Source organism: Schistocerca cancellata, chromosome 3, assembly GCF_023864275.1.
Source record: "Schistocerca cancellata isolate TAMUIC-IGC-003103 chromosome 3, iqSchCanc2.1, whole genome shotgun sequence".
Taxonomy (NCBI): Eukaryota; Metazoa; Arthropoda; class Insecta; order Orthoptera; family Acrididae; genus Schistocerca; species Schistocerca cancellata.
The window spans coordinates 555,294,436-555,320,784 of NC_064628.1; the positions used below are offsets into that span (position 1 = coordinate 555,294,436).

General features: G+C 43.1%; 1 protein-coding gene across 4 annotated transcripts in view; it reads left to right on the top strand.

The window, feature by feature from the left end:
• LOC126175395 (tripartite motif-containing protein 2-like) overlaps nucleotides 1-26,349 on the top strand; it is a 412,180-nt gene that overhangs the window by 343,090 nt on the left and 42,741 nt on the right. For all 4 annotated transcript variants that reach the window (XM_049922183.1, XM_049922182.1, XM_049922184.1 and 1 more), the window contains exons 2-4: nucleotides 3,607-3,716; nucleotides 24,262-24,521; nucleotides 24,723-24,890. In XM_049922183.1, coding sequence (XP_049778140.1) covers nucleotides 3,607-3,716; nucleotides 24,262-24,521; nucleotides 24,723-24,890 — 538 coding nt within the window. The remainder of the gene's footprint in view (nucleotides 1-3,606; nucleotides 3,717-24,261; nucleotides 24,522-24,722; nucleotides 24,891-26,349) is intronic.

Sequence of the window (26,349 nt, forward strand, 5' to 3'; positions counted from 1 at the left end):
GGACTTTTTTTCTGATAACCTTGGCGCCGTAGTGACGAACATGGAGAACGGTTCCACAAGGACATTTTTGAGGTAGAAATGCCTTAAGGCGAATGGGCTACCGCAATGTTTCACATGTAAAAAACAATTATTTTATTATGTTTTTAAACTTCCACTGCTATGGGTGTGAATCTTGAATCCTCCGTGGTCATCCTGACAAAATTTTATGAATTGGTTTGTAAAAGTATAGACAGTGGAAATTAAAATGTCATCTGGTGCCTCTTCAGCTCCAAGCCGGCACGTTTGGCGTCCTACCCCCTTTAAGTAGTGAATGTGCACGCCCGTAGTGTGTCAGAATTGTTGTCACAAATCACAGTCGAGTAAAATCTTTAAATCAAGTGTTCAAGACATTACCAGAATGTTTTGAAGAAGAGAAAAATGCGTGCAAAGTTAGTTCCTCACGCTTTTGCTCGCGACCAAGAACGACGACGTGCTGACACCTGCCACGACTTGACTGAAATGCAAAACGCGGGCAATTCTTCTTTTCTAAAAAAAAAAAAAAAAAAAAAAAAAAAAAAAAAACCACTACGGGTGACCACACATTGTGTTACCATTAAGAACCTCCACAAAACGACAAACTGCAGAAATTGAAAGGAATGCTCAACGCTTTGACGACATACCGATTTTCAAGCAAATGTCATGTGCGAGTTGAACACCTCAAAGACAGTTTCGCATGGTTCTGCAAACGTTCTGTGCATTCTGCTCAAGTGAGGGTCGACTATTGGGAATACCTGAACCATTAAAAGACACCACCTTAACTTTTCCCTGTTTTTTATTAATCTGCTCCTACTCTTTACAGGGTACTAGTGTTGTAACAAATTTCATTAGAGAGCTTTCTCTGAAAATACTCTCCCTAAATTTGGAGAAAACACACTAGCCTGTGTTGTTCTGTACAAGAAATAGTCATAACCCCCAACCTAAAAAAAAAAACGATGTAAATGTAAAATGACTTGTTCTACATAGTTACGATTTAACGTGCAATATGAACATAAAACAAACAATTGGTGTAACACATGAACAGGAGCCTGTAAACAGAGCAGAATTTTCCAATCTTTTGTGTATTCTCATTGATGGAAACATAAATAAGAAGAAGCATATTCTGAGCTACTCAGACAATTACGTTCAGCGTCTTTTGCTCTTCATGTAATTGCCAAACGAAGTAACCTCCTGACATTTTGCGTATTTCCACTCACTGTCAGTAGTGGCTCATGAAATAATGTTCTAGGGTAACTCATCACTTAGAAAAAAAGTACTAATTGCATAAAAGCGAACTGTAAGAACAGGTATTCGTCTGCACTCGTCATGTAGGCACCTCTTCAAGGAGTTCGGCATTTTAACTGCATCACAAAACATAAATTCGCTAGTAAAATTCGTCATAAATAATCTTTAGCAATTTAAGAAAAGTAGTGACGTCCATACCTAGAAGAAAAAAAATGACATTTATTACCCAATATTAAAGCTGTTAGTGGCTCAGAGTAGTTCATTATCTAGCAACACATTTATCATTTGAGAACACAAATGTCTGACATGTAAAAAAGTAAGTTTTACTTATAACCTAATAATCATTTTCACTCCTTCTATATCATGTACGTATTTTTATGTAAGAACTGGTGGTCTGTGAAAAGAAAACATCCAAGTTTTTAAGAGTGTTTGCATGATTAGGATTAAAATTTTTGTTATTTAATGTTAATACTAATCACGTATACGTATAGATAAAAAAATCATTCAAATGATCCATAGAACATGTAACTGTGTTGAAACTTTTTGGACTGAAGAGGTAGATTAATATATAGAGTCCCCTAAGCATTTGCAGGAAAAACATTACATGAAGATTGTGTCAGAAACAAATTCTGAAGTTAGACGTGGGTTCAGAAGCGAATTATCTTCCTGAAAGTGTGTACTGTTCTTGTCACTGAAAAAAATCTTCCTCGTGAGTCAACAACTATACTGACAGGTATTAAGTATTTTCTGAACGGTGGTCACAAGATTGAGACGTCAGTGTATAGAGAAGGCTGCGCGCCAAGGTCAGATGACAATGCGCCCTCAGGCGTTCATTGTTTACGAAATTGTTATGCGCCGTGTGCGTTGCATTGTGCTCCCTGGTACTGAAAGGTGCATGGCGCAAAAGCGTGTGCAGCTGTAGAAATGCTGGGAGTGAGTTTGCGTGAGCTGTGCAACATGAGCAGTGTGGTGTCACGTCGATCGTCACTCCGTTTAGTATTGAGAATATGACAGCCAAGGGTATTCTACGGCAAGAAATTTTCAGTGAAAAATCACTGAAGCAAAGAGTGACACATATTCGACTAATTGTCGACACATTCACCCCCGTCCCTGCAAACGCCAGAGCGAAAGTTTGTAATTTTTTTTCGATCCGCTGACATAAGACATTCGCATGGCTGCTATTGGGGCGCCGATGTTAACTGTTGGTCGTTGTTGGCAAAACAGTCAATAGAGATATTAATTCAGCTTGTCGAGATGACCTCGGAATTCTAGAAGAATACTGCCAGTCGTGTATGTTATCTGTAACACCCTTCAACTCATATTCTGAATTTATTGTTCGAAAAACATTGGATGTTGTCAACAAAAAATCGAAATCAATGGCACAGGTCTAAACAACGTCAGCTACACAGATGCCGCGCTGGGTAGCCGCTCGGTCCAGGGCGCCTTGTTACGGCCCGCGCAGCTCCCCCCCCCCCCCCCCCCATCGGGGGTTGAGTCCTCCCTCGGGCAAGGATGAGTGCGTTGTCCTTAGTGTCAGTTACTGTAAGTTAGATTAAGTGGTGCGTAAGCTTACGGACCGATGACCTCAGCAGTTAAATCCCATAAGACCTTCCAGAAATTTCCAAGTTTTTGCTGCACAGATGACACTGTAATACTCGCTGACAATATACACCTGCAGCTTCTTCTAAATAGAATCAGCATCACCGGTAAGCAGTTGGAGCGTGACATCAGTTAAAAAACCTACAGGCATTAGCAAGAAGTGAATAGACAATATGACCATCAACTTAGATGGGAACATCAGTGAGTCAACAACATGACGAATCAAATGCAGGCTAACGGAAAAATAGGGCAATGATGAAGAATTCTAACGAGAATTGTAGTGTCACTTCTCAGTTGATATTACACAGGCAGCATTTCAGAAACTCAATTATCTGCCACGCAACCACAGTATCAGTTTGTTATGCATGTATGAACTGTCAAGTGCTATGTCACTGGTCCATTTATATGGAGCAGAATTTTGAACAATTTTAACCTCATCCGTTATGAACATATGCCACATGTTAAAGAACCCAGAGGTACAGCATGTGACAAACGGTGAGGTACTTTCAAATATAAAAGTAGTTTTACTGGTTTGTTATTTACGTTTGCATGTCTATAAAAAACTAAATGAAAGATTATTCACTCAAAAAATAAATGTCTTGTAAAGTGTGCTTTTGATTAAAGACGTTTGATGATACTGAATAATTTCCTCTCCCCTCCTCCGGAGGATTCATCAAAGTAAAACTAAAACCTCACAGAGATAACAAGGCAGGGTTTAATTTAATGTTTTCTTTTTCTTTTTTACAGAACTCGACTCGGCGAGAGGATGGTGAGCATGAGCTCAACACTCGTCGAGACGGTCTCCATCAACTATGAAGACTTCAACGAGAGTTTTCTCACTTGTGGAACTTGCCTATGTAAGTAGCCAGCCCATTCCATCAAGCACGAAAGAATACAATTAACAACAGTCATTTCGATATCGGTCAAAATTTGAACAGCAGCTGTCTATTCTTTTAGTTTTGTTTAAAGCATAATCTTCAAAAAAATTCCAGTGTGTGCCATCTTAACGTTGTCTGTCTATCTTTGCTACAGGTGGAAACATTCAGCTGTGTAACTGACTGAGTTTATTTACTCAGCTTTCTTGTCATCAGCAATTTGTGAACAGAGCTGCAAATATTTTCATACTTTTATTATTGCCATGGCAGTATTTGAAAAATGACCAAGTCAAATGTGGTGTCTTGCCCTCTCGTCTCGTATATATCGCCTAAGGGATGCTGCGTTCTCGAATGCTATACAACAATTAAAGATAACATTAGTAGTTTTATTTCAATAAAGCAAACTGACAATGCTTAACTTTGAAATAACAATGGTGTCGCAAGCGTCGGGCGACATGCTACATAAATCAGAGTCCTTTGCTATATATAACGTTCAAGCAAGTTAGGCACACAGTTTGTGGATCATTACTGACTGCTATCGTAGCACTCTCTGCCAGGCCGCGCTAATACTGTCCACTAATGTCCGCTCAAGGCGGGCAGGAGCGGCGCTTATATTCTCCTCGTGCAGAGGCCGCTGCTGCCGCGGTGCAGTCCTAATCAGCGCACCACTGGCCGACGTCGTTTCACCGCCTTCTCCTCTCTTGCGTTCATTTTCGTTCCGGCGTTTGTGGTTACGCCAGAACATCAACGGCAATGTATAATGTGATGCTGAATATGCTGCTGAATGTAACACGAATCTAGGTACTTCATTCACCTCTTAGATCGCACATTTACTTCTCGTACACCCTTCCCTCCAAAGTCTCTCTATTTACCCACCTTCGACACTGATTATGTTTCCTGGTTTTTTTTCTCTTTTTTTTCTTTTCCTTCCAGCTTTCATTGCCATTTCCCATACTTTACGCTGAAGGAATTTCGAATTATATTGTAGTCGTAAAAGCTAAGGATATAATAATCATTTCTGATCCGTGTGTTGAAAATCCTTTTGAAATGGTTTCTGCTTCAGCTACTGGCATATACGTATCTCTGTTGTCTCAAATGTTCATAAAAGATGTTATAATTCTAAGTGTCACACCATCAGGAAATGGCTCTAATAGGAATAGTTGCAAGTGCAGTAGCTGTATCTCATTAAATATGACTGACCCAGAAATGCTCGTTGAAGAAATAGCTGGGCATCTTTGAATTTTTGATACTGTATTTATTGTTACATAAATATTTAGTGTTATCAATCTGAGGATGTGAGAGGGGGGTGGGGGTGGAAGCAGTGGCTAACTAAGTTATTTAATGAAACTGAATGTTTGCAGAGAAAGAACTTAATTTAAATTAAGAATCATGAAGTTCCATTTCAAGAAGCATTTGTAAATGTGTAATTTCTGATTATATTTAGATTAAAAATACTAGGGAAACCTAGTTTTTATTGGTTAAATAGCTGACACAATGACAACATTCAGAATAAATGATCTGAGGACAGAACTACCTGATTCTTCAAATAAGAACTTGGGACTAAAATGATACTTCTCAATGTAAAAGGCCATGTGCAGCAAATTAGAATAATTGTGTTGTAGTGAAAAGGAGTAGATTCTTTTCCAGAATTTCGCCACTACATACCCAGAAGGATATTGAAGGAACTCGCTGCTGTTTAAAATCTGTCAAGAAACTACATAACGAAATCTTAATACCTAAGGAAGACAAATCATATAATATACACAGAGGCAAAGAGGACCTAAAAATCTCTGAAACGTCTCTTAATGTACTATATGTTCCACTGTAGAGCCAACTGTGAAGATTAGATGGAGAACTCAAGTATTAATACAGACACAGGTTGTAAAACTCTGGCTTATCCAAGTGTACCTCGAGATTTGCAACTGTTATTTTACCCGCCGTTAACCCTGAATCAGTTCCAATAAATAACACACCATATCACCAGCAGTAACAACACAGAGGAAAATAATTAGCCAATGTATTGCTACCTAAGATACTTCTGGCGTTAAAGAAAGAGAGTAATGATATATTAAGATAACTGAGTCCAAACAAGCTCCAAAAGATGTCTGTGACCTCAAATGACGAATGCAAATTTGTATGCATGTTCCAGGCCAGTGAGTGAGACAGCAAATATTATAATTTCTCCGCCTTCTGATTTGGATTCTTAACCTTACGGAAGGGAATGGGGAGGGAAAGCCTCATCGATAAATGGCTTATGTACTTCTGTGGAACCTAAGCAGTTTCCGAAACACATGTAGAGGAACTAAACTTCTGGCACAGCGAACACCTCTCACGTCAGTGTAACGGGATAATAGATTCCAACAGAGGAATTATATCAGTAGGTCAGGGTTATACATGTGATTAAGTCATTCCTCCTCCTGCTCCTTACGCTGAAAACATTTGCTAAATCACGTGGTGTAAAAAGGCAAATTCTTTTCAAGATAACAATATGTAACATTCATCTTTCACCTTGCAGAGCACTGGATAGACCAACTCTTTTTGCTTCTCCAAATTTCCCAACTATACCTACATCTTAAGAGGGTTCAATGTATAGAATTATTTTGTGAGATACAATGTCTGTCAGCCTTAAAATTACAGTTATTGAGAGCCCTACTATATCAGAGAAGGTATGCTATGTCAGTACAGGCAGTAATACGGCATCTGTCGTTCTCCTCCGCTGACTTCCTCCTGCTCATCTGCCGTTGTGGGACCTGCACAGAGGGAAGCGGTCACTGACTTGGCACCGTGGTTACTACTTACCTATCTGGACTCATCTACAAGATACAGTAGTCTCCAAAATGAAGCATTCATTTATTCACTCACTCTCGTCATGTTCTGCAGGCCTCACAAGAGCAACACAAGTCCAGTCAACGAAGGAAAGTTAGGGGAAAAAATTCGCAAAGTCGCAAATTTTTCTGCAGTAGTAGGGATGGAAGAGTGTAATAAATAAAATATACTAATAATCCTGATCAGTGAGGTGTGGGCTAGAATGTGTGTGTGTGTGTGGGGGGGGGGATTTGAAGGACATTTTTTTGTTTTTCTTGAATAACTCAAAACTGCGGGTTCTAGCAAGAATGTTTTGCAGTACACAATTGTGCTACATTAAATTTCCTACAAAAAAGGTCCTCTTCATTTTTTCCCCAGGACTCATAGTTTCCGCGTAGCAGGGGATGGTAAAATTGCAGATTATTGAAAACAATGTTTTAATAGTATATAATTGATCTATACTGTTAAATAATACTTCTTAGGAACAAATATTGCAGCAGAACGGTGTTAATGATTAAACTTTGTTTTGGAGGTGTGACAAGATGGAAGAATTGGGATGGAGGGTAGGAGCACAAGGGTAGGTAGGTCGCAAGATCGTGGTCATGCACTTTCCTCCTTCACAGGTCTGCAAAATGAAGAACGAGCAGGCAGTTCTCCATTGTCTCTACCTCACTACGTTACAGAAATGAACTACAAGGTATTTCACAAAGTTATAACGACCCTTCCGCAGCTCGACTTCTGAATCACTGGTGACGCAGTGTGTAGTCATGCCAGGGGGTGTTTATTCTGCACAGAGTATGTTAACTCTACATGGAATATAGGTATGAATTGTATGGATTACTCATTGTAAAAAATGGTTCAAATGGCTCTGAGCACTATGGGACTTAACATCTGAGGTCATCAGTCCCCTAGACATAGAACTACTTAAACCTAACCAACCTAAGAAAATCACACACATCCATGCCCGTGTCAGGATTCGAACCTGCGACCGTAGCAGCAGCACAGTTCCGGACTGAAGCTCCTAGAACCGCTCGGCCACAGCGGCCGTATACTCATTATACTAACCCAAGAAACGCATATGGACAAAATATGTGTAAACATCTGCACACTGTTCTACACTGCTAGAGGGGAAATCAATTCTTAGTCATCCTGTTCGGCAGCTGTCGCGTTCTTCCGGAAAGGTAACTTCTCCTCCCACCAGTGCAGATCGCTTTTCGGTTTACAGACAGACCCTACCTCCCCAGCGTCCACTTATCCCATGTGAGTAGACAAAACACTTCCACGAGTTCGTGTTTATATAGTGGAGTTACTTTCAGTTTACTAAGTGAGTATTAATTTGTAGTTACTAAGAGATATTATGTAAAAAAGCTACTAACTGTGCTACAAATGTATACAAATCTTGCACTTTGACGCCTCTGTTGTCCCCCACAGCGTTGCGCCCCAAGCGGCGGCTTTCGTCGCTTGGGCGTTAAACCGACCCTGCAGACAGACAGCAGCAAGGTGCCATATTTACCAATTCAATCCCTTTCCCAGCAACGCTACATAGGTCACTGACAACATCATTATACTTACAAATGAAGCATCTCTCAAGCAATGTTTATAGGAACGCATTTTACATAAATTCGCGCTTAATCCAGGTGCATATGTTGTCCTTCCGGAAGGATTTTTGCTGAGGAACTTAGAACTTCTCATACTACTTATTTACCCTACCGTCCGACAGACAGCATTAGCATACATTTCATCCACCCGACCCGTTCTTTTGTTGAAACAACGTTTAGCTTTCATTTTTGAGTCAGCATTATTTTGTGTTTATGAGAAAATTTGGATTGCTGAAAATGTATTATCTGCCTGTTCTTCTAGTTGATGGTTAAGTGTAACTTCTCTGTGCACATACTGTATGTGTTAGAGAAGTAAATGTTCACGTATTCTCTCAGAATATCATATTAATATACCGTATCTTTAAGATTATAAGACACGCCTTAATTTTTAAGGATCTTTTTAGAAATAAAATTTTACCATTTCTATCATTAGGTTGCAAAGCCAGACTAAAAAAAAATAATTCTTCACTTATAAAACTGAATGACCTTTAAAATCATTGAAAATCATCCTAACTTTCTTCTTCTTCTTCTTCTTCTTCTTCTTCTTCTTCGTCGTCATCGTTGTCCTCTTGATATATGCTGTACTTCCAATTTGTAACTCGCATCATATGAATACCTTTCTTTTCTATTGCGAAAAAGCTGCTAACAAAAATATGCTGTTACTAAACACAGATTACGCCCCCCCCCCCCCCCCCCCCCCACCCCACGGGACTCGTCACTTTGGCGGGTTCGTGCTTGGCTACCACGGGGCCCCAGCCTTTGCAGCATCTTTTTCCCTTCCGTGCTGCATGTCTATCCTCTTAGAACTACTTAAACCTAACTAACCTAAGGACATCACACACATCCATGCCCGAGACAGTATTCGAACCTGCGACCGTAGCGGTCGCGCGGTTCCAGATTGAAGCGCCTAGAACCGCTCGGCCACAAGGCCGGCAATGACATAAGAATAGTCTCACCGCTGTTTTTCGTTCCCTTTTCCTTTCTTCAGTCCCCTTCTTCTGTCCTTCCACTTCAGCGTTGTGCGCTCTTGATGGCCGGCCCACGCGTCTGACGCGTAACAGGTGACTGGGTAATGTGGTGTCACCGCCAGACACCACACTTGCTAGGTGGTAGCTTTAAATCGGCCGCGGTCTATTAGTACATGTCGGACCCGCGTGCCGCCACTGTCAGTGATCGCAGACCGAGCGCCACCACTCGGCAGGTCTAGAGAGACGTACTAGGACTCGTCCCAGTTGTGCGGACGACTTTGCTAGCGACTACACTGACGAAGCCTTTCTCTCATTAGCCGAGAGATAGTTAGGCCTTCAGCTAAGTCCATGGCTACGACCTAGCAAGGCGCCATTAACCATTTCTAGAGAGAGTCTCACTTGTATCATCAAGAATGCTGTATACAAATGATGAATTAAAGTTAAGTATTCCAGCAGCTACGTACTTTTCTTTATAGCATTCATTACGTATCCTGTTTCAGACCTAACGCCAGCCGGCGTGTGTAAACGCGTGCCTTTCGGTTACCCGTCACTGTGGACTGGCTGTCTTGTCAGTCCACTACAGGTAACGCGTAATTCCCAGCCCCGGGTCGACAGGTAGGGTTCGAACGCACCACCTGATACAGGCCACGACCAGGGAGGGGTTATTACCTGAGCTGCTACCTTCCCAATTTGCCGATTGGTCTCTCTGTGACGTGTTCAGGAAGTGTGACCTGAGGTGTGAACAATCACATAAGGCGAATGCGCCCTCTTGTGAAGGGGGCCCCCAGTTGGAAGGAGCGCTCCATCGGAGACGGTGGCAATCATGGGGGATTTTCTCGCAATGAGCCAATCATCTTCACAATCAACGTCTAAGAAACGTAAACGGAATGAGGCTAACGATTCACAGTCCCTTCCAGCTGCACCATAACTCCTCGTGGTTTCACGTACTGAAGACGGTCAGTCCTTTGCAACGGTAAATCCGTTTATTATTCGGAAAGGTGTTGACGCCATTGCCAGCCATGTGAAATCCTGCTGTCGTTTACGGAATGCCACTTTGCTTTTGGAGACTACTTCTGATTCTCAAGCTCAACAGCTGCATGCCGCGTCGCTTCTCCACGGCTACCCTGTTCGACCCTGTCGCTCGCAAGTTATTGGCTAATCGCAAACCCCGCGCTCTCCCGTCTGGTACTCATAGTTCTGTTCTTATTACCTCTCACTCCATGAAGGACATGGCCACACAGAGATGCGACCTAAAATTCAGCTTTGAGGTTGTGAAATCTCCCACTGTCGAGGTAGCATCGCCATCAACCCATCCAGCTGTGCAATAAGCCATCAAACTCTCTCCTCAAAGGGGCGAAGCCACCAGCTACACAACCGGTAGGCCGGAAAGGATAGGAGGAGTACTCCCGTGAAGACTTCCTATATCAAATGACTCTGAGCACTATGGGACTAAACATCTGAGGTCATCAGTCCCCTAGACTTAGAACTACTTAAACCTAACTAACCTAAGGACATCACACACACCCATGCCCGAGGCATGATTCGAACCTGCGACCGTAGCAACAGCGCGGTTCCGGACTGAAGCGCCTAGAACCGCACGGCCACAACGGCCGGCCTTCCTATATCCCTCCAGCCAAACAACACCTGCGTCTCCCTCTGCTAACTGGAAAGCCTCAAAGAAGTCCAACAAATGCAAACGGTCTTCTCCTTTGTTGACTCGAAGATCCTCTTCGACGGTGTTGCCACTTGATAGCTTAACCCGTCCGGTTTCAGTGTCGCCAGTGCACACCACCAACCGTTTTTCTGCGTTGGACTCCACAAACCGACAGCACAAGCAAGCCGATGCTTTGTGGATCTCATGGAGAAGGACCACCCCCCCCCCCGTTTCTATGCCCTCTACTAGCGAGTCTTTGCAGGCAACCACTCGGCAGCCGCTGATGTGACACCCTTTCATTTCTTCCTCATCATGACTCTTCCAATGAAACGTTTGCGGCCTTTGGTCCCACAAAGAGGGTTTACAGCTGCCTTTAGCATCGTAGCGTCCCCTTGTATTCTGCCTTCAGGAAACAAAATAGCGTCCTCACGACCGCTTTGAGCTTTCACATTTCTTCCCAGTTCGTTTTGACCTTCCCCCTGAGGTCGACCGGCCGGTGTGGCCGAGCGATTCTAGGCGCTTCAGTCTGGAATCGCGCCTGGAATCATGACAGTGACATTATTGTCGCCTGTTCTCAGCTCTGTTCCGAGTGGCTCGGTGCGTGTCATGGGTTGAAGTACTCTGACAAGCTGAGTTAATATGGTGTCTCCGAATTTTTTATCATGCTGATGTTGTAGGATCATAAATAATCTATCCGCTACAGCAAGTTTCCAGTTTAGCCGTTCTGCTTCGTGTGGAATCAGGGCAAGCTGCAGTTGCTGGCAGGGCGGAGTGGCCGAGCGGTTCTAGGCGCTACAGTCTGGAACTGCGCGACCGCTACGGTCGCAGGTTCGAATCCTGCCGCAGGCATGGACGTGTGTGATGTCCTTAGCTTAGTTAGGTTTAAGTAGTTCTAAGTTCTAGGGGACTGATGACCCCAGAAGTTAAGTCACATAGCGCTCAGAGCCATTTTTTGCAATTGCTGAGGAAGTCTGTCTATCCAGAGAGTCCAAAGTTGTCCGGTTCGACGTTTGTGTCTTGTAAATTTCGCATTTCGGCGCCACAACTGCGATGGTGTTGTAGTGGGATACGTGCCAGTTGTGCAGTAAAGCTGGCTGTATTGGACTGTGCTTCGTGGCCAACCAGCCCTCGGTCGCTTCGATATACACTCCTGGAAATGGAAAAAAGAACACATTGACACCGGTGTGTCAGACCCACCATACTTGCTCCGGACACTGCGAGAGGGCTGTACAAGCAATGATCACACGCACGGCACAGCGGACACACCAGGAACCGCGGTGTTGGCCGTCGAATGGCGCTAGCTGCGCAGCATTTGTGCACCGCCGCCGTCAGTGTCAGCCAGTTTGCCGTGGCATACGGAGCTCCATCGCAGTCTTTAACACTGGTAGCATGCCGCGACAGCGTGGACGTGAACCGTATGTGCAGTTGACGGACTTTGAGCGAGGGCGTATAGTGGGCATGCGGGAGGCCGGGTGGACGTACCGCCGAATTGCTCAACGCGTGGGGCGTGAGGTCTCCACAGTACATCGATGTTGTCGCCAGTGGTCGGCGGAAGGTGCACGTGCCCGTCGACCTGGGACCGGACCGCAGCGACGCACGGATGCACGCCAAGACCGTAGGATCCTACGCAGTGCCGTAGGGGACCGCACCGCCACTTCCCAGCAAATTAGGGACACTGTTGCTCCTGGGGTATCGGCGAGGACCATTCGCAACCGTCTCCATGAAGATGGGCTACGGTCCCGCACACCGTTAGGCCGTCTTCCGCTCACGCCCCAACATCGTGCAGCCCGCCTCCAGTGGTGTCGCGACAGGCGTGAATGGAGGGACGAATGGAGACGTGTCGTCTTCAGCGATGAGAGTCGCTTCTGCCTTGGTGCCAATGATGGTCGTATGCGTATTTGGCGCCGTGCAGGTGAGCGCCACAATCAGGACTGCATACGACCGAGGCACACAGGGCCAACACCCGGCATCATGGTGTGGGGAGCGATCTCCTACACTGGCCGTACACCACTGGTGATCGTCGAGGGGACACTGAATAGTGCACGGTACATCCAAACCGTCATCGAACCCATCGGCACCCATCCTAGACCGGCAAGGGAACTTGCTGTTCCAACAGGACAATGCACGTCCGCATGTATCCCGTGCCACCCAACGTGCTCTAGAAGGTGTAAGTCAACTACCCTGGCCAGCAAGATCTCCGGATCTGTCCCCCATTGAGCATGTTTGGGACTGGATGAAGCGTCGTCTCACGCGGTCTGCACGTCCAGCACGAACGCTGGTCCAACTGAGGCGCCAGGTGGAAATGGCATGGCAAGCCGTTCCACAGGACCATATCCAGCATCTCTACGATCGTCTCCATGGGAGAATAGCAGCCTGCATTGCTGCGAAAGGTGGATATACACTGTACTAGTGCCGACATTGTGCATGCTCTGTTGCCTGTGTCTATGTGCCTGTGGTTCTGTCAGTGTGATCATGTGATGTATCTGACCCCAGGAATGTGTCAATAAAGTTTCCCCTTCCTGGGACAATGAATTCACGGTGTTCTTATTTCAATTTCCAGGAGTGTAGCACATGCACAAGTCCGATATACACATTTGGATCTAGTCAGCTCCTTTCCCATATTGGAAATCTTCAAATAAATAAATATTGTCTATCATCGACTGTGTGTCTCGCTGGCTTGAAGCAGTACCCATCAAAGATATCACAGCACAATCTAGTTCTTGGGCCTTCGACATGCGGATGTCCTGCTTTTGCAGCCCTGAGATAATCGTCACTGACCAATAACGCGAATTTGAGTCGGCACTCTTTGATACTTTCCGTTACCTCTGTGGCACCAAACAAAATCGGACGATGGCCCCACCACACACTTTTTTTCCAGCCTTCTGACTGGTTTGATGCGGCCCGCAACAGATTATTCCTCTCTTGTGCCAACCTCTTCAGCTCAGAGTAGCACTTGCAACCAACGTAATCAGTTATTTGCTACATTTTTTCCAATGTCTGTCTTCTACAGTTTTTGCCCCCTGAAGTTCCCTGTAGTACCAAGGAAGTCACTCCCCGATGTCTTAATAGATGTCCTGTAATCCTGTCCCTTCTCCTTCTCAGTGTCTTCCACATATTTCTTTCCTCTCCGATTCTGCGCAGAACCTCCTCATTCCTTACCTTATCAGTCCACCTAATTTTCTACATTCGTCTTCAGCACCACATCTCAAACGCTTCGATTCTCTTTTGTTCCGTTTTGCCCACAGTCCACGTTTCACTACATACAATGCTGTGCTCCAAAAGTACAGTCTCAGAAATTTCTTCCTCTAATTAAGGCCTATGTTTGATACTAGTAGACTTCTCCCGGACAGGAATGTCCTTTTTGCCAGTGTTAGTCTGCATCTGACGTCCTCCTTGCTGCGTCCGTCACTGGTCATTTTACTGCCTAGGTTGTAGAATCCCTTGACATCATCTACTTCGTGATCATCAATCCTGACGTTAAGTTTCTCGCTATTCTCATTTCTGCTACCTCTCATTACTTTCGTTTTTCTTCGATTTACTCTCAATCCGTACTCTGCACTCATTAGACTGTTCATTCCATTCAGCAGATCATGTAATTCTTCTTCACTTTCACTCAGGATACGGCGAATCGTATCAATAATAGTATTTCGCTTTCAGTTTTAATCCCACTCCCGAAACTTTATTTCCATCATTGCTTCTTCGATGTACAGATTGAACACCAGGAGCGAAAGACTCCATCCCTGTCTTACACCCTTTTTAATCTGAGCACTTCATTCTTGGTCGTTCAATCTTATTATTCCCTTTTGGCTCTTGTACTTATTATATGCTACCTGTCTGTCCCTCTAATTTACCCTTATTTTTCTCAGAGTTTCGAACATCTTGCACAATTTTACATTGTCGAACGCTTTTCTCAGATCGATAAATCCTATTAACGTGTCTTGATTTTTCTTTAGTCTTACGTACATTATCGACCGCAACTTCAGAATTGCCTTTCTGGTGCCTTTACCTTTCCTAAAGACAAGCTGATCGTCATCCAACACACCCTCAGCGACTTGTACACTACTAGCCATTAAAATTGCTACACCACGAAGATGACATGCTACAGACGCGAAATTTAACCGACAGGAAGAAGATGCTGTGATATGCAAATGATCAGCTTTTCAGAGCATTCACACGAGGTTGGCGCCGGTGGCGACACCTACAATGTGCTGACATGAGGAAAGTTTCCAACCGATTTCTCATACACAAACAGCAGTTGACCGGCGTTGCCTGGTGAAACGTTGTTGTGATGCCTCGTGTAAGGAGGAGAAATGCGTACCATCACGTTTCCAACTTTGATAAAGATCGGATTGTAGCCTATCGCGATTGCGGTTTATCGTATCGCGACATTGCTTCTCGCGTTGGTCGAGAACCCATGACTGTTAGCAGAATATGGAATCGGTGGGTTCAGGAGGGTAATACGGAACGCCGTGCTGGATCCCAACGGCCTCTTATCGCTAGCAGTCGAGATGACAGGTATCTTATCCGCGTGGCTGTAACGGATCGTGCAGCCACGTCTCGATCCCTGAGTCAACAGATGAGGACGTTTGTAAGACAACAACCATCTGCACGAACAGTTCGAAGACGTTTGCAGCAACTTGGTCTATCAGCTCTGAGACTATGGATGCGGTTACCCTTGACGCTGCATCACAGACGGGAGCGCCTGCGATGGTGTACTCGACGACTCAACGACGAACCTGGGTGCACGAATGGCAAAACGTTCACTTTTTCGGATGAATCCAGGTTCTGTTTACAGCATCATGATGGTCGCATCCACCGTGTTTGGCGACATCGCGGTGAACGCACATTGGAATGGTATATTCATCATCGCCATATTGGCGTATCACCCGCCGTAGTGGTATGGGGTGCCATTGGTTACACGTCTCGGTCACTTCTTGTTCGCATTGACAGCACTTTGAACAGTGGACGTTACATTTCAGATGTGTTACGACTAGTGACTCTACCCTTCATTCGATCCCTGCGAAACCCTACATTTCAACAGGATAATGCACGACCGCATATTGCAGGTCCTGTACGGGCCTTTCTGGATACAGAAAATGTTCGACTGCTGCCCGCGCCAGCACATTCTCCAGATCTCTCACCAATTGAAAACGTCTGGTCAATGGTGACCCAGCAACTGGCTCGTCACAATACGCCAGACACTACTCTTGATGAACTGTTAGTATCGTGTTCAAGCTGCATGGGCTCCTGTACCTGTACATGCCATCCGAGCTCTGACTCATTGCCCAGGCGTATCAAGGCCGTTATTACGGCTAGAGGTGATTGTTCTGGGTACTGATTTCTCAGGATATATGCACCGAAATTGCGTGAAAATGTAATGACATGTCCGTTCTAGTATAATAATATATTTGTCCAATGAATACCCGTTTGTCATATGCATTTCTTCTTGGTTTAGCAATTTCAATGGCCAGTAGTGTATATGCAATGAGTGAAGCAACAAATGTCGTTGTGTGTGTAATCTCTATTTTATCTGACTATAAAATGAATGTGTTAAGTTTTTCTGGTTCTTTTTGACATCTAACCTTGCAGTTATGTAATTAGATGGAAGACTGAAATACTTTTAAAGGTCATTGATGATACATTTATTTGGTAAATGAAGTCACTCCATTGTAAACAAAACGAATGTTCACTCTGCAGCAGAGAGTGCACTGATTTTATACTTTCCCGATACCTTGAAACTGTGTGCTGGACGGGACTCAAACCTGGGGCTTTCGCTTTTCACAGGCAAGTGCTCTACTGCTGAGCTACCCAAGCGTGACTCACAACTCGTCTTTACAATTTTACTGCCACCAGTACCTCATCTCTACGTTCCAAACTTCACAGAAGATCTCGTGCATATCTAGTGACCAGCCACTTCCAGGAGTGGAGGAGAGCTTCTCAAGTCTGGAAGGTCTGAGATCAGGTGCTGGCGAAAGTAAAGCTGTGAAGGCAGTTGTGAATTGTGCTTGGATAGCTTAGACAGTAGAGCACTTTCCCAGGAAAGAAAAGAGTGCCAGGTTTTAGTCCCAGTTGGTTCTCAGTTAAATTCTGCTAGGAAAGTTTCGGTACACTTTTATACCCCAATTTAAGATTTTAGTTTGTTACAGTACCTATTTTATAATGTAGTACAGGGCCGGCCAGAAATTCTGCACGCGTGCAGTGCTCCTGCACATGTGCAACTTCCGAGTCACAGCGTGCACGCCGCAGCCGTCAGCGTTCATGTAGTGCATGTTTCTACCCACAGATGTCGCTTTATCCACTTGCTGGGATACTCCGTACCGGCGCATTCTAGTGCTCTTTCCACAGCTTGCAAGCCAACCATGGGCAGGTATTTCGCGTATTAAATATTTAAAATACTGTCACAGTCCACTCATTGAGACATCTACTTTTATGTTAACAGTTTAACCCAGTAAGAGAAGTAATACAGTTAACACCCATGAGTTTTTATTAAGGCAGCTTCACTGACGGCACGTAAATACGCGTAATGTTTTTGATCTAGTATTTAAGAAAGAGAGCACTTAGTCACTTCCCCATCCCCGCCCCCTGCCACGTCTTCACCGTTGTGTCCCCCCCCTACCCTCCATCTCTTCACCCTACATCTCCTTTCCCAAGGTGGCTTCCATCAACTCCCCCTCCCAGTTGATGCCCTCTCTCCCTCCATTTATCCCTCCTATCAACTCTGATCCTCACTCCCCCTCCTTTCCTCTGTCCTTTCCCTGGGCTCCCTCATCCCCCCCTTCTGTCCTGTTTTCTCCCCACTAAACCTCTCCCTACCTCCCTTCTCCCCCCCCCCCCCCCACCGAGTCCTTTTGTATTCCCCTCCTCTGCCTACCCCACTCCCTGTCGCGTCTGCCCAGCGCCCCCCACCCCTCTTATAGGTCCTCATCCTCCATCAGCTCCTTTCCCGCCCCCCCCCCTTCGCTTTTACTCTCCTTTCCCTCCTTTTTTTTTTATTTTCCCATCATCTGTCTAGTTTCCCCCCACCTGCTCTCGGCTGTGGTATGTCACATTTGCCAACTTTTTAGTGCAGTGTTCCAGTGACTATTCAGTGTTGTTCGTCTTTCTCGTGTTGCGAACAGAAACCATGCTGTCGCTAGGTGTGAATTTTATGTCTTTTGCGAACAGAAACCAGACTGTCGCCGTGTTTTTTTTTAATTGTCTGTCTATTGTTTTACCTGTCTGCTTCGTGTGTATTTTATTAGCATCATCATCCCTCTGTTCTTTGTTTTAAGTTCCACGATTTCTTTTCGCCATGTTACTCTTTAAGTCTCCGATTTTATCGCCTGTTTTTACTATTTATTCTCTTCAGCTTTCTCACAAAGTCCGTAGGCTGAAGAGCGGCATACTAAGCTGCTGCCAGCCCGCCCCCTTCGGGGGGAATTGAAATTCAATAAAGAAAAAAAAAGTAGTGACTTCCAACGAACCTTATTCATGATTTCAAATAACATTAGACTAATGCAAGGTTTTCTATAACTAATTCTCGGTGCCCCCAGTTACACACACATAATTTCTGTCTCACTGACCTCTGAACAGTATGATAACCGCAGACCTCTCGATGATCACCTGTTATTTCAATACCATTATTGCTATATCTTTCATCAGTTCCGTCTGAAATCTGCATAATAACCGACAATTAGATGAATGTTATGTTTTATCGACTTCAGCTGAGCGTAGCCCTTCACACATTAAAAAAAAAAACCTTAAATGTAAGTATACATTGGAACAATCGGTTTAATGACCAATTTTCCTGATAATAATGTAACATGGAGCAGAATGAGGCAATAATGCTCAGTTCGTAAACAATAATTTTTAATTATGAAAGGAATAAATCCAGACACGTTTATCACTGTTCAGATGGTTCAAATGGCTCTGAGGACTATGGTACTTACGTTCTGAGGTCATCAGCCCCCTATAACTTAGAATTACTTAAACCTAACTAATCTAAGGACATCACACACATCCATGCCCGAAGCAGGATTCGAACCTGCGACCGTAGCGGTCGCGCGGCTCCAGACTATAGTATCACTGTTCATGAGAAATGATAAAGTTAATATCGGGCACAAAAGCACGGCTCATTGACAAACGCAAGCAGTTGCGAAGGTTTTCATCACTTATGCTTGATCGAAACCTTGATTTATTCATTTTCATCACCGAGAAAAATCTTTCACAAACATATGTCGACCCGAACGTGGACATAACTCTCGCGGCTTCTCGGTGCAGGCGTGGAAATTCTTGTTGTGAAAAATTTTCATAGAATTCTTTTTTACTTCGCACTGCAAAGAACTTGTCCTTCAGTCTTTTATTGCACTGTAGGTCGATCAGTTCCATCTGTAGACCATTCGGAGCATCTTCAACTGATGACGAGAACGGTCGAGCAAAGAGGCGAATGACAGGAGACAAACTCGTAATATCTACAAATCGTGCTCGAAACTGTTCCTTAAATCTTACAATTATTGACAAGTATTCTTGAAATCTAGCACTTTCATGGACCAGTCCAAGAGTCGGGAAATGTGCAGTGATTTCTGTCAATAGCTGGCTCTCCCAAAACGCAAGCTTCCTTTCAAAGGCATTTACTTTTTCCACCATGTCAGAAATTAAATTATTTTCACCTTGCAAACTGACGTTCAGGCTGTTCATGTGAGACGTGATGTCCACGAGAAATGCCACGTCTGATATCCAACAAGGGTCTTCCAACATAGGTTCACTTTTTCCCTTCTCGTGTAAGAATGTTACTATGACCAAACGTAAATCAAAAAATATTTTCAGCATTTTACCTCGACTGAGCCATAGTACTCCGCTCCTAATTCCTCCAAGAACCGCCGAAACTGACGATGCGTAAGCCCATGTGTCTTCAGATAGTTTACAGTATTTGCATAACGTTTGCTAACGTTACTGATTTCGCACAAAGCGCCTCTCGATGCAGAATGCAGTGAATTCCATACAACGTCTCGTCTGTGCGCCCTAGCTTTTTGCGCATCCGTGATATGAGTCCTCTCTGATGGCCTTGCATTGATGGTGCTCCATCTGTGGTCACTGAGACTAACCGATTCCAGTCCATACCGACACCATCAATCGCTTGCTCGACAGCTTAGAGTAAGTCCGCACCTGTAGTAGTCCCTTACAAAGGTACCAAGTCCAAAACGTCCTCTTGTTACACAAAGTGCGTTATCGACACCTCGTATGTATGTCACAACCTGGGCTGTATCTATAAGGTCTGTTGCTTCATCGAGCGCAACAGAGAAAGCAACAAAGTCTTTAGCCTTATTCATTAGCTGCCTGTGCACATCGCAGGCCATAGCACTGATACGTCTTGTCACTGTTTGTTTGGATAGACTGATTTCTTGAAACCTGCTAACGTTCGTGGGACACAAGTTCTGCAGCATCAATCAGACACCCTTTCACAAACTCCCCTTCGGAAAAGGGTTTTCTAGATTGTGCAATTCTTAATGCGATTTTAAAACTTGCTCGCAGTGAAGATTTAGTGTGGTTATCATTCTGGAAAATTGAAAACATTACATTGTACAGCGTAGAGTAAAATAGACATAAATGTAACACAAGAAACTAAGAGTTCAAGAAGTATCAGTTACTTTGACGTACAGTAAAATCGAGTTGATGTGTCTCATCAATTTTCTTAAGGACATTTAATTTTGCTTGCCGTTCTTCACTGTTGAGTACACTACACTCGTCTTTGTGATATGTATTTTAGTGTCTTTCAATTGAAAACTTAAGCTGGCCGCCTATTATTCAGCGGCACAGCAAACACTGTGAGTTTTCATCAACGGCTACAAAAAAGAATTGCAGTTCCCTTTCATTTTTAAACGACTGGGAACATAGATCTCCCGTCCTTTGCTTTTTCACAGTACTTGCCTTTTCTCAGTACTTCTCTGTTAAGGCTACTGTCATCATGGGTATACGAGAATGGGTATGTTGCGCTCTTGTTTGTGCCACATAAACAGGGAAGTGGAACCGCCGCCGTTCGTTTAGGACATATGTCTAATAACAGATGTCGCTGTCGCACATGTGCAGCACTTCCGCACGTCTGCACACTGTGCAGCGTTTGGCCGGCCCTGATGTAGTAGTTTATTTTAAACACCCGACAGGTTAGCCGAGAACGCTAATGCACTGCTTCCTGGACTCTGGTAGGCGCGCCGGCACCGGATCGAATCCGCCCGGCGGATTAATGACGAAGGTCGGTGTACCAGCCAGCCTGGATGTGGTTTTTAGGCAGTTTTCCATATCCCACTAAGTGAATACCGGGCTGGTCCCAGCCTCAGTTACACGACTCGCAGACGTTTGAAACACGTTCGCACAATTTCATGACTTACACTATGTGCACACAGCTGGGGTACACTGATTCCGTCCCAGGGGGCGGCAGGAAGGGCACCCGGCTGACCCTGCGCAAACTGCGGGACAAAGGCTCAAGCGAAAGATAGATAATTTATTTTACACTCAGACGACAGTAATGATTTAGGAATCTGTGTGTTTGAGTGTCTGAATGAACGTGAGAGAAGTAATATGAAGTATTGTAATACAGTGAATTTAAAAGTTCCCAGGTTTTGAATCACATCTCTCCCTCTGTCTCTCTCTCTCTCTCTCTCTCTCTCTCTCTCTCTGTGTGTCTATCCTTTTTTTTAATGGGGACTCAAAAAATTGTTGGAGTTTCGCAAGACTATTCTCATGGTTAGTAGATGATATTTCATATCTTATCTTTTCAACACTTAACTATTCGTGTCACCTGAGTACAGAAAAAAAACCACACTGACACAATCACCATCAAAAGACATATAAAAAGGAAGGCTACGCTCTTCGTTATTGTCAGAATTACGTGAAAACATTGCCACTTATGCTTCTTTACAGATCTAATGATGTCACCCTCACTAAAATCGCCCTCAGAACCATAGAAACATTCGTGCAGACTGTCACCTGGATCTTCATTGTCACTAGGAACGTCTGAATAATCAGTGGTGGCCTGTTATCATGTGCTAATGTGCTGCAGCACGCTGTAAATATCGCTCTATAATTATCCCATATCTCTTCGAATACGAGCTGGAAATCGCTCTAAAATTACACCATTTTTCTTCGTATGCGAGCCGAAATCACATTAAAATTACGCCATTTCTCTTCTCATGTGCACTGTTATGCAAATAAAACGGACTAAAACATGTTTCGTAGTGCTCCCTCTGCGATATCTTGAAACCAACTGCAGAGCTAAAATGATCGTCAGCCTGGCTTCGATCAACTCAGAGAAGGGACACAGCTGTCTGTTTTCGACTGCGCTTGCTCTCGATGCCTACGCTTTCTCTGACGTGACATCGTTCCTCCCGACACTATGGGTGCTACGTTGCTCACCGCACAAACTACGGTGTAACGTAATGTGCGAGCATAGAGCATGAGGGGCTTTTGAGAAGCAATTGCAGTGACTGCTCTGTGGGTGTATAGTTCAGCTGCAGTAACTGGCAATTCGTTGGCCCAGGTTCGACCCTTGCTGTTACCAACATTTTTTTCTATTTTATACTTCACATTGTTAAGCAATTGTTTGTAAATGCTGCCTTGTTGGTTTGAAACCTTTGTAAATATCGAATTATCAAAACAACAAGACAGCAGTTGTGAACCTAACCGACTAGAGGACACACATTTAAAGATGTAGACATTTCAGTATATATAGTTTTCTGTTACAGAACCACAAAATCACTCGAAATGGTCCTAGAAGGCTGAAACTAGCCGTGAACAAATGAAATTAATGCAGCAAAAGTTGCAAATGCGACCTTTTTTTTAAAAAAAAAAGTATGTGAGTGTTTTCAGAGAGCGTGGGACGAGGCTGTCCGAATTTGGCTCGGACGATATGAACAGACGCAGGGAGATACCCCTTTCAAGTCCCTAGAATATTTCGCCTGAGTGGGCCAAACGAAAAAGTAAGACGCTCTCTAAAGATTTACGCATAGAATACGAGGTTTTGAGCGCTGATTTTCGGAATGGCGTGGTAGCTGAGAAGTTGAGAGTGCGAAATCGCAGATTAGTGGGGGACGATTCCTGCTGCTTCCACAATTTTTTCTTTAATTTTTATTAATTTCTTGTAATGTTAAATGATTTAATTACGATTACTACTTTGTAAGCCAAAAGGCAATAGGCACATTTCGTAAAATTTTGCACAAGCCGCCGCTTCGAATGATCATTGTCAAATACTTCCGAAAGTATTTTAAATTTGTTCATTTCCTTTCGTTTTATGAATAGGGCTAACTCTAAAAGCAGGGATAAGTTCAAGACAAATTAGTAATATCAAAATACAATCAGAATGCTTAATATGAAAAAGGTACATGAAGGCAGTTAGTTTGCGACATTGACTACTGGTGTAAACACCTAAATAGATGAAGTCGTTAAAGTACATCAATATATCACAGCAGATGGCACCTACAGACAGCTTGTAGAAAACACGAGTTATCTCAAGATCCATGTGCAACGCATGGCTCGTGAAACTCGGGATCCGTACACAGTGTGTAAATCACCAGCCAGTGGGCTAGTATCTCTGACCACTTTTGCCGACTATTATACTGCAATCTCCATTATTTAGTAGGGATAACTACCATTCGCGATATTACTTCTACTAATTTTCATTCTCAGCGTCTTGACTACCTCATTCCTTTTTCATGGCTGGTTTTATAGAATCGCAATAAAAACTAATTAATTTTCTTGTAGACTTGAAAGCTACTCTGTAATTTAGCGATGTGACCTTACATCCTCATCGAAATGTAATTGAAAAATTGCATGCAGACGTAAGGAAGTAAATTGAGAATCCTCCGAAATTAAAAGTAAATATGATACCCAGTTTAGTTATCTGTTTGCCTTGCTTTAAGCAAAGAATAATTCATTTTCCACCGACAGTGTAATATGTCCACTTGTAGCCTTTAGCCCAGGTAGATTAAGCAGCCATTATCATCAATGATAACTGTTATTATTTCTTTTAGTAGTAGTTTAATAGCTATTATTCACTGTTAGTACGTACTTGACTTGTTCACAATTGAAACTTCAGAAACAATGCTTATATGAGCACAATTGTCAGTCATCACTACGAGCTCTATCACCATACTAAATTTGGTGGCACTGTGATTAAGACACGGGATTTGAGAGCAGCAGGAATTTACAGTAAGGGTTCAGTGATTTCACGAAATCTAGCAAATGCAAGCATGGTTCCTTTGAAAAGGAAATGACCCAATTTCCTATCCAGTCCAATTCTAATCCAAGCTTGTGCTGTATCATCACTGACGGAACGCTAGACCCTACCTAGTCTTCCTTAATAAGGACAATGCAGACTTACGTTTCGTATTGTTTCCCTACTTTACGCTATAGTTATACTTGGTTCTTCGCCGTAAGCATCATCACCATTACCCATTATTGCTTTCTTTAGTCCTCATTAGCATATTATTATCGCTCCAAAAATCATATAGTGCACGTGTTTCTCTGTGCAGGCATGTACGACGGCGGTGAGCACACACCGAAGTTGCTGCCGTGTTCCCACACCGTATGCCTGCACTGCCTCTCACGCATTGCTGCATCACAGACGCGTGATACTGGGGCCTTTCGTTGCCCCATCTGTCGTGAATTGATTGCCATCCCACGGGGAGGTGTGAGCGCTTTGCCACCTTCTTTCCTCGTTAACCAGTTGCTCGACCTCATGAGCAGACAACGAAGGGAAGTCATTCCAAAATGCTCGGTGCACATTAACCAAGTAAGTGTTTGGTTCATTTGTGTGTATCAACCTATTTCATTTATCTCAAGAGTTCAGTGGGTTTGTTTTGTTGATTATGTAGCATTAAGATACGACACAATGAATGAAATATGTAACATGTATAGAAATAGTCTTATGAATATTGTAACACTGTATGTTGAAATGTGACCTGGAATTAAGAGGTGGTTAAATGCTTTGTAGGAACTGTTGTTCTGCGAGACGTGTGATACTGTCTTTTGCACTCAGTGCACTGGAGGCAACCACAGTACAGCAGTAATGAACTGTGAACACACAATCATACCATTCTCAATAGCCATCAAGCGAATGTCTGAAATTCTACTGTACAAGGCCAATGACTGCATATCAAAGGTTTGTTCTCTAACTTCTATACTATTTATGTACTACACACACACACACACACACACACACATAATATATATATATATATATATATATATATATATATATATATATATATATATATAAAGGACCCAGTGTATATAATACTTCAATATACAAGTGTTTTCTGTAATTGCTTATATTCTCAGATGTTGACGTTCCAAAAATGTAGTAGGAATATTATTTTTATTTAAATACAATTTTTTATACTTTAGACAACTTTGTGTAATTATTCGCACTAACAACCATGATTCTGTTGTATGCAGTATATCCAGCCAAAAAAGGATGACAGAAGAGGAATGTTACTAAATAATATGTGATCAAATTCCCTCTAGTGACAACAGCATTGGCAGTGTAGAACATAACCCAACATTTATGTGTCAAGAATTAGTGAGTGGTGGAGACCATATTTAATGCCATTTTTTGTTGTTGTTTAGATGAATTTTTACACAGCTGTTGAACACATATTAAAATAATAAATGTAACGTCCTAAAGCTGAATCTAATATAAAATATGTAAATTATTGTTCATACCCATCCAGGGTAAAATAGTTAATAAAGTCCATGGTGATATAAAAATGAAAATAGTAGAGGTGTGTGTGTGTGTGTGTGTGTGTGTTGTATATATCAAACAAGGTTGTAGAATATGGATGATCAGGGGAACTATGCCACTGTTAGCGAAAATTTATTTTTAAACGTGGTTCATAATCCACATCAAACTGTAGTTCTCCTTATAACTGGCTAGGTAAGTCAGTTTATCGGTCAGAGGAAGGAAACAGCATACCACTTCCAACAAGGCCATGCCTAGCTGAGCGCTGTGGTGTTCGAAACAATCTTTGTTTTGATAAATGCTTTATACATGATACTAACATGAGCAAACAGAAATGTTTTTGGTTAAGTGCAAAATGAACAAAAAATAGTTGTGTTAAGCAAGGTCTGAATTGTGAATGGAACACAAATGGTTAAGTTTTGCTTTAACAGCACTTGTGCGTGATGTTTGTGAGTATCGAAGAGATTATTTCTCATGTTTCAGTGAACATTATGTTGATGACATAGCATTCCATGATTCTCCTCGTACTAGAACAGGGAAAGCTCAGTCATAGTGGTAAATAGGTGAACTGTTGGTAGAAGTTCTATCAATTTATAGAAATTTTATCCAATTAAGATGCTGTCATTTCGAAAAAAATCATTATGTGTATTATTGTTTATGTAATAGAAAGTATCATGCATGAAACACTACTTGGCCACGTGTGTTTCATCCTTAAGTTTTTGCCATATATTATGAAAATAAATGTATGTCATGCCATGTGAAGTCACCAATCCTATTATTTGAAGGAGGAGCAGGAGGACACTCCTAGTTTACAACGTTTACCAAGAGAGTCAGAAAATCCCAAGATAGCTGAAGGAGAATGAATGACTGTTACACAAGC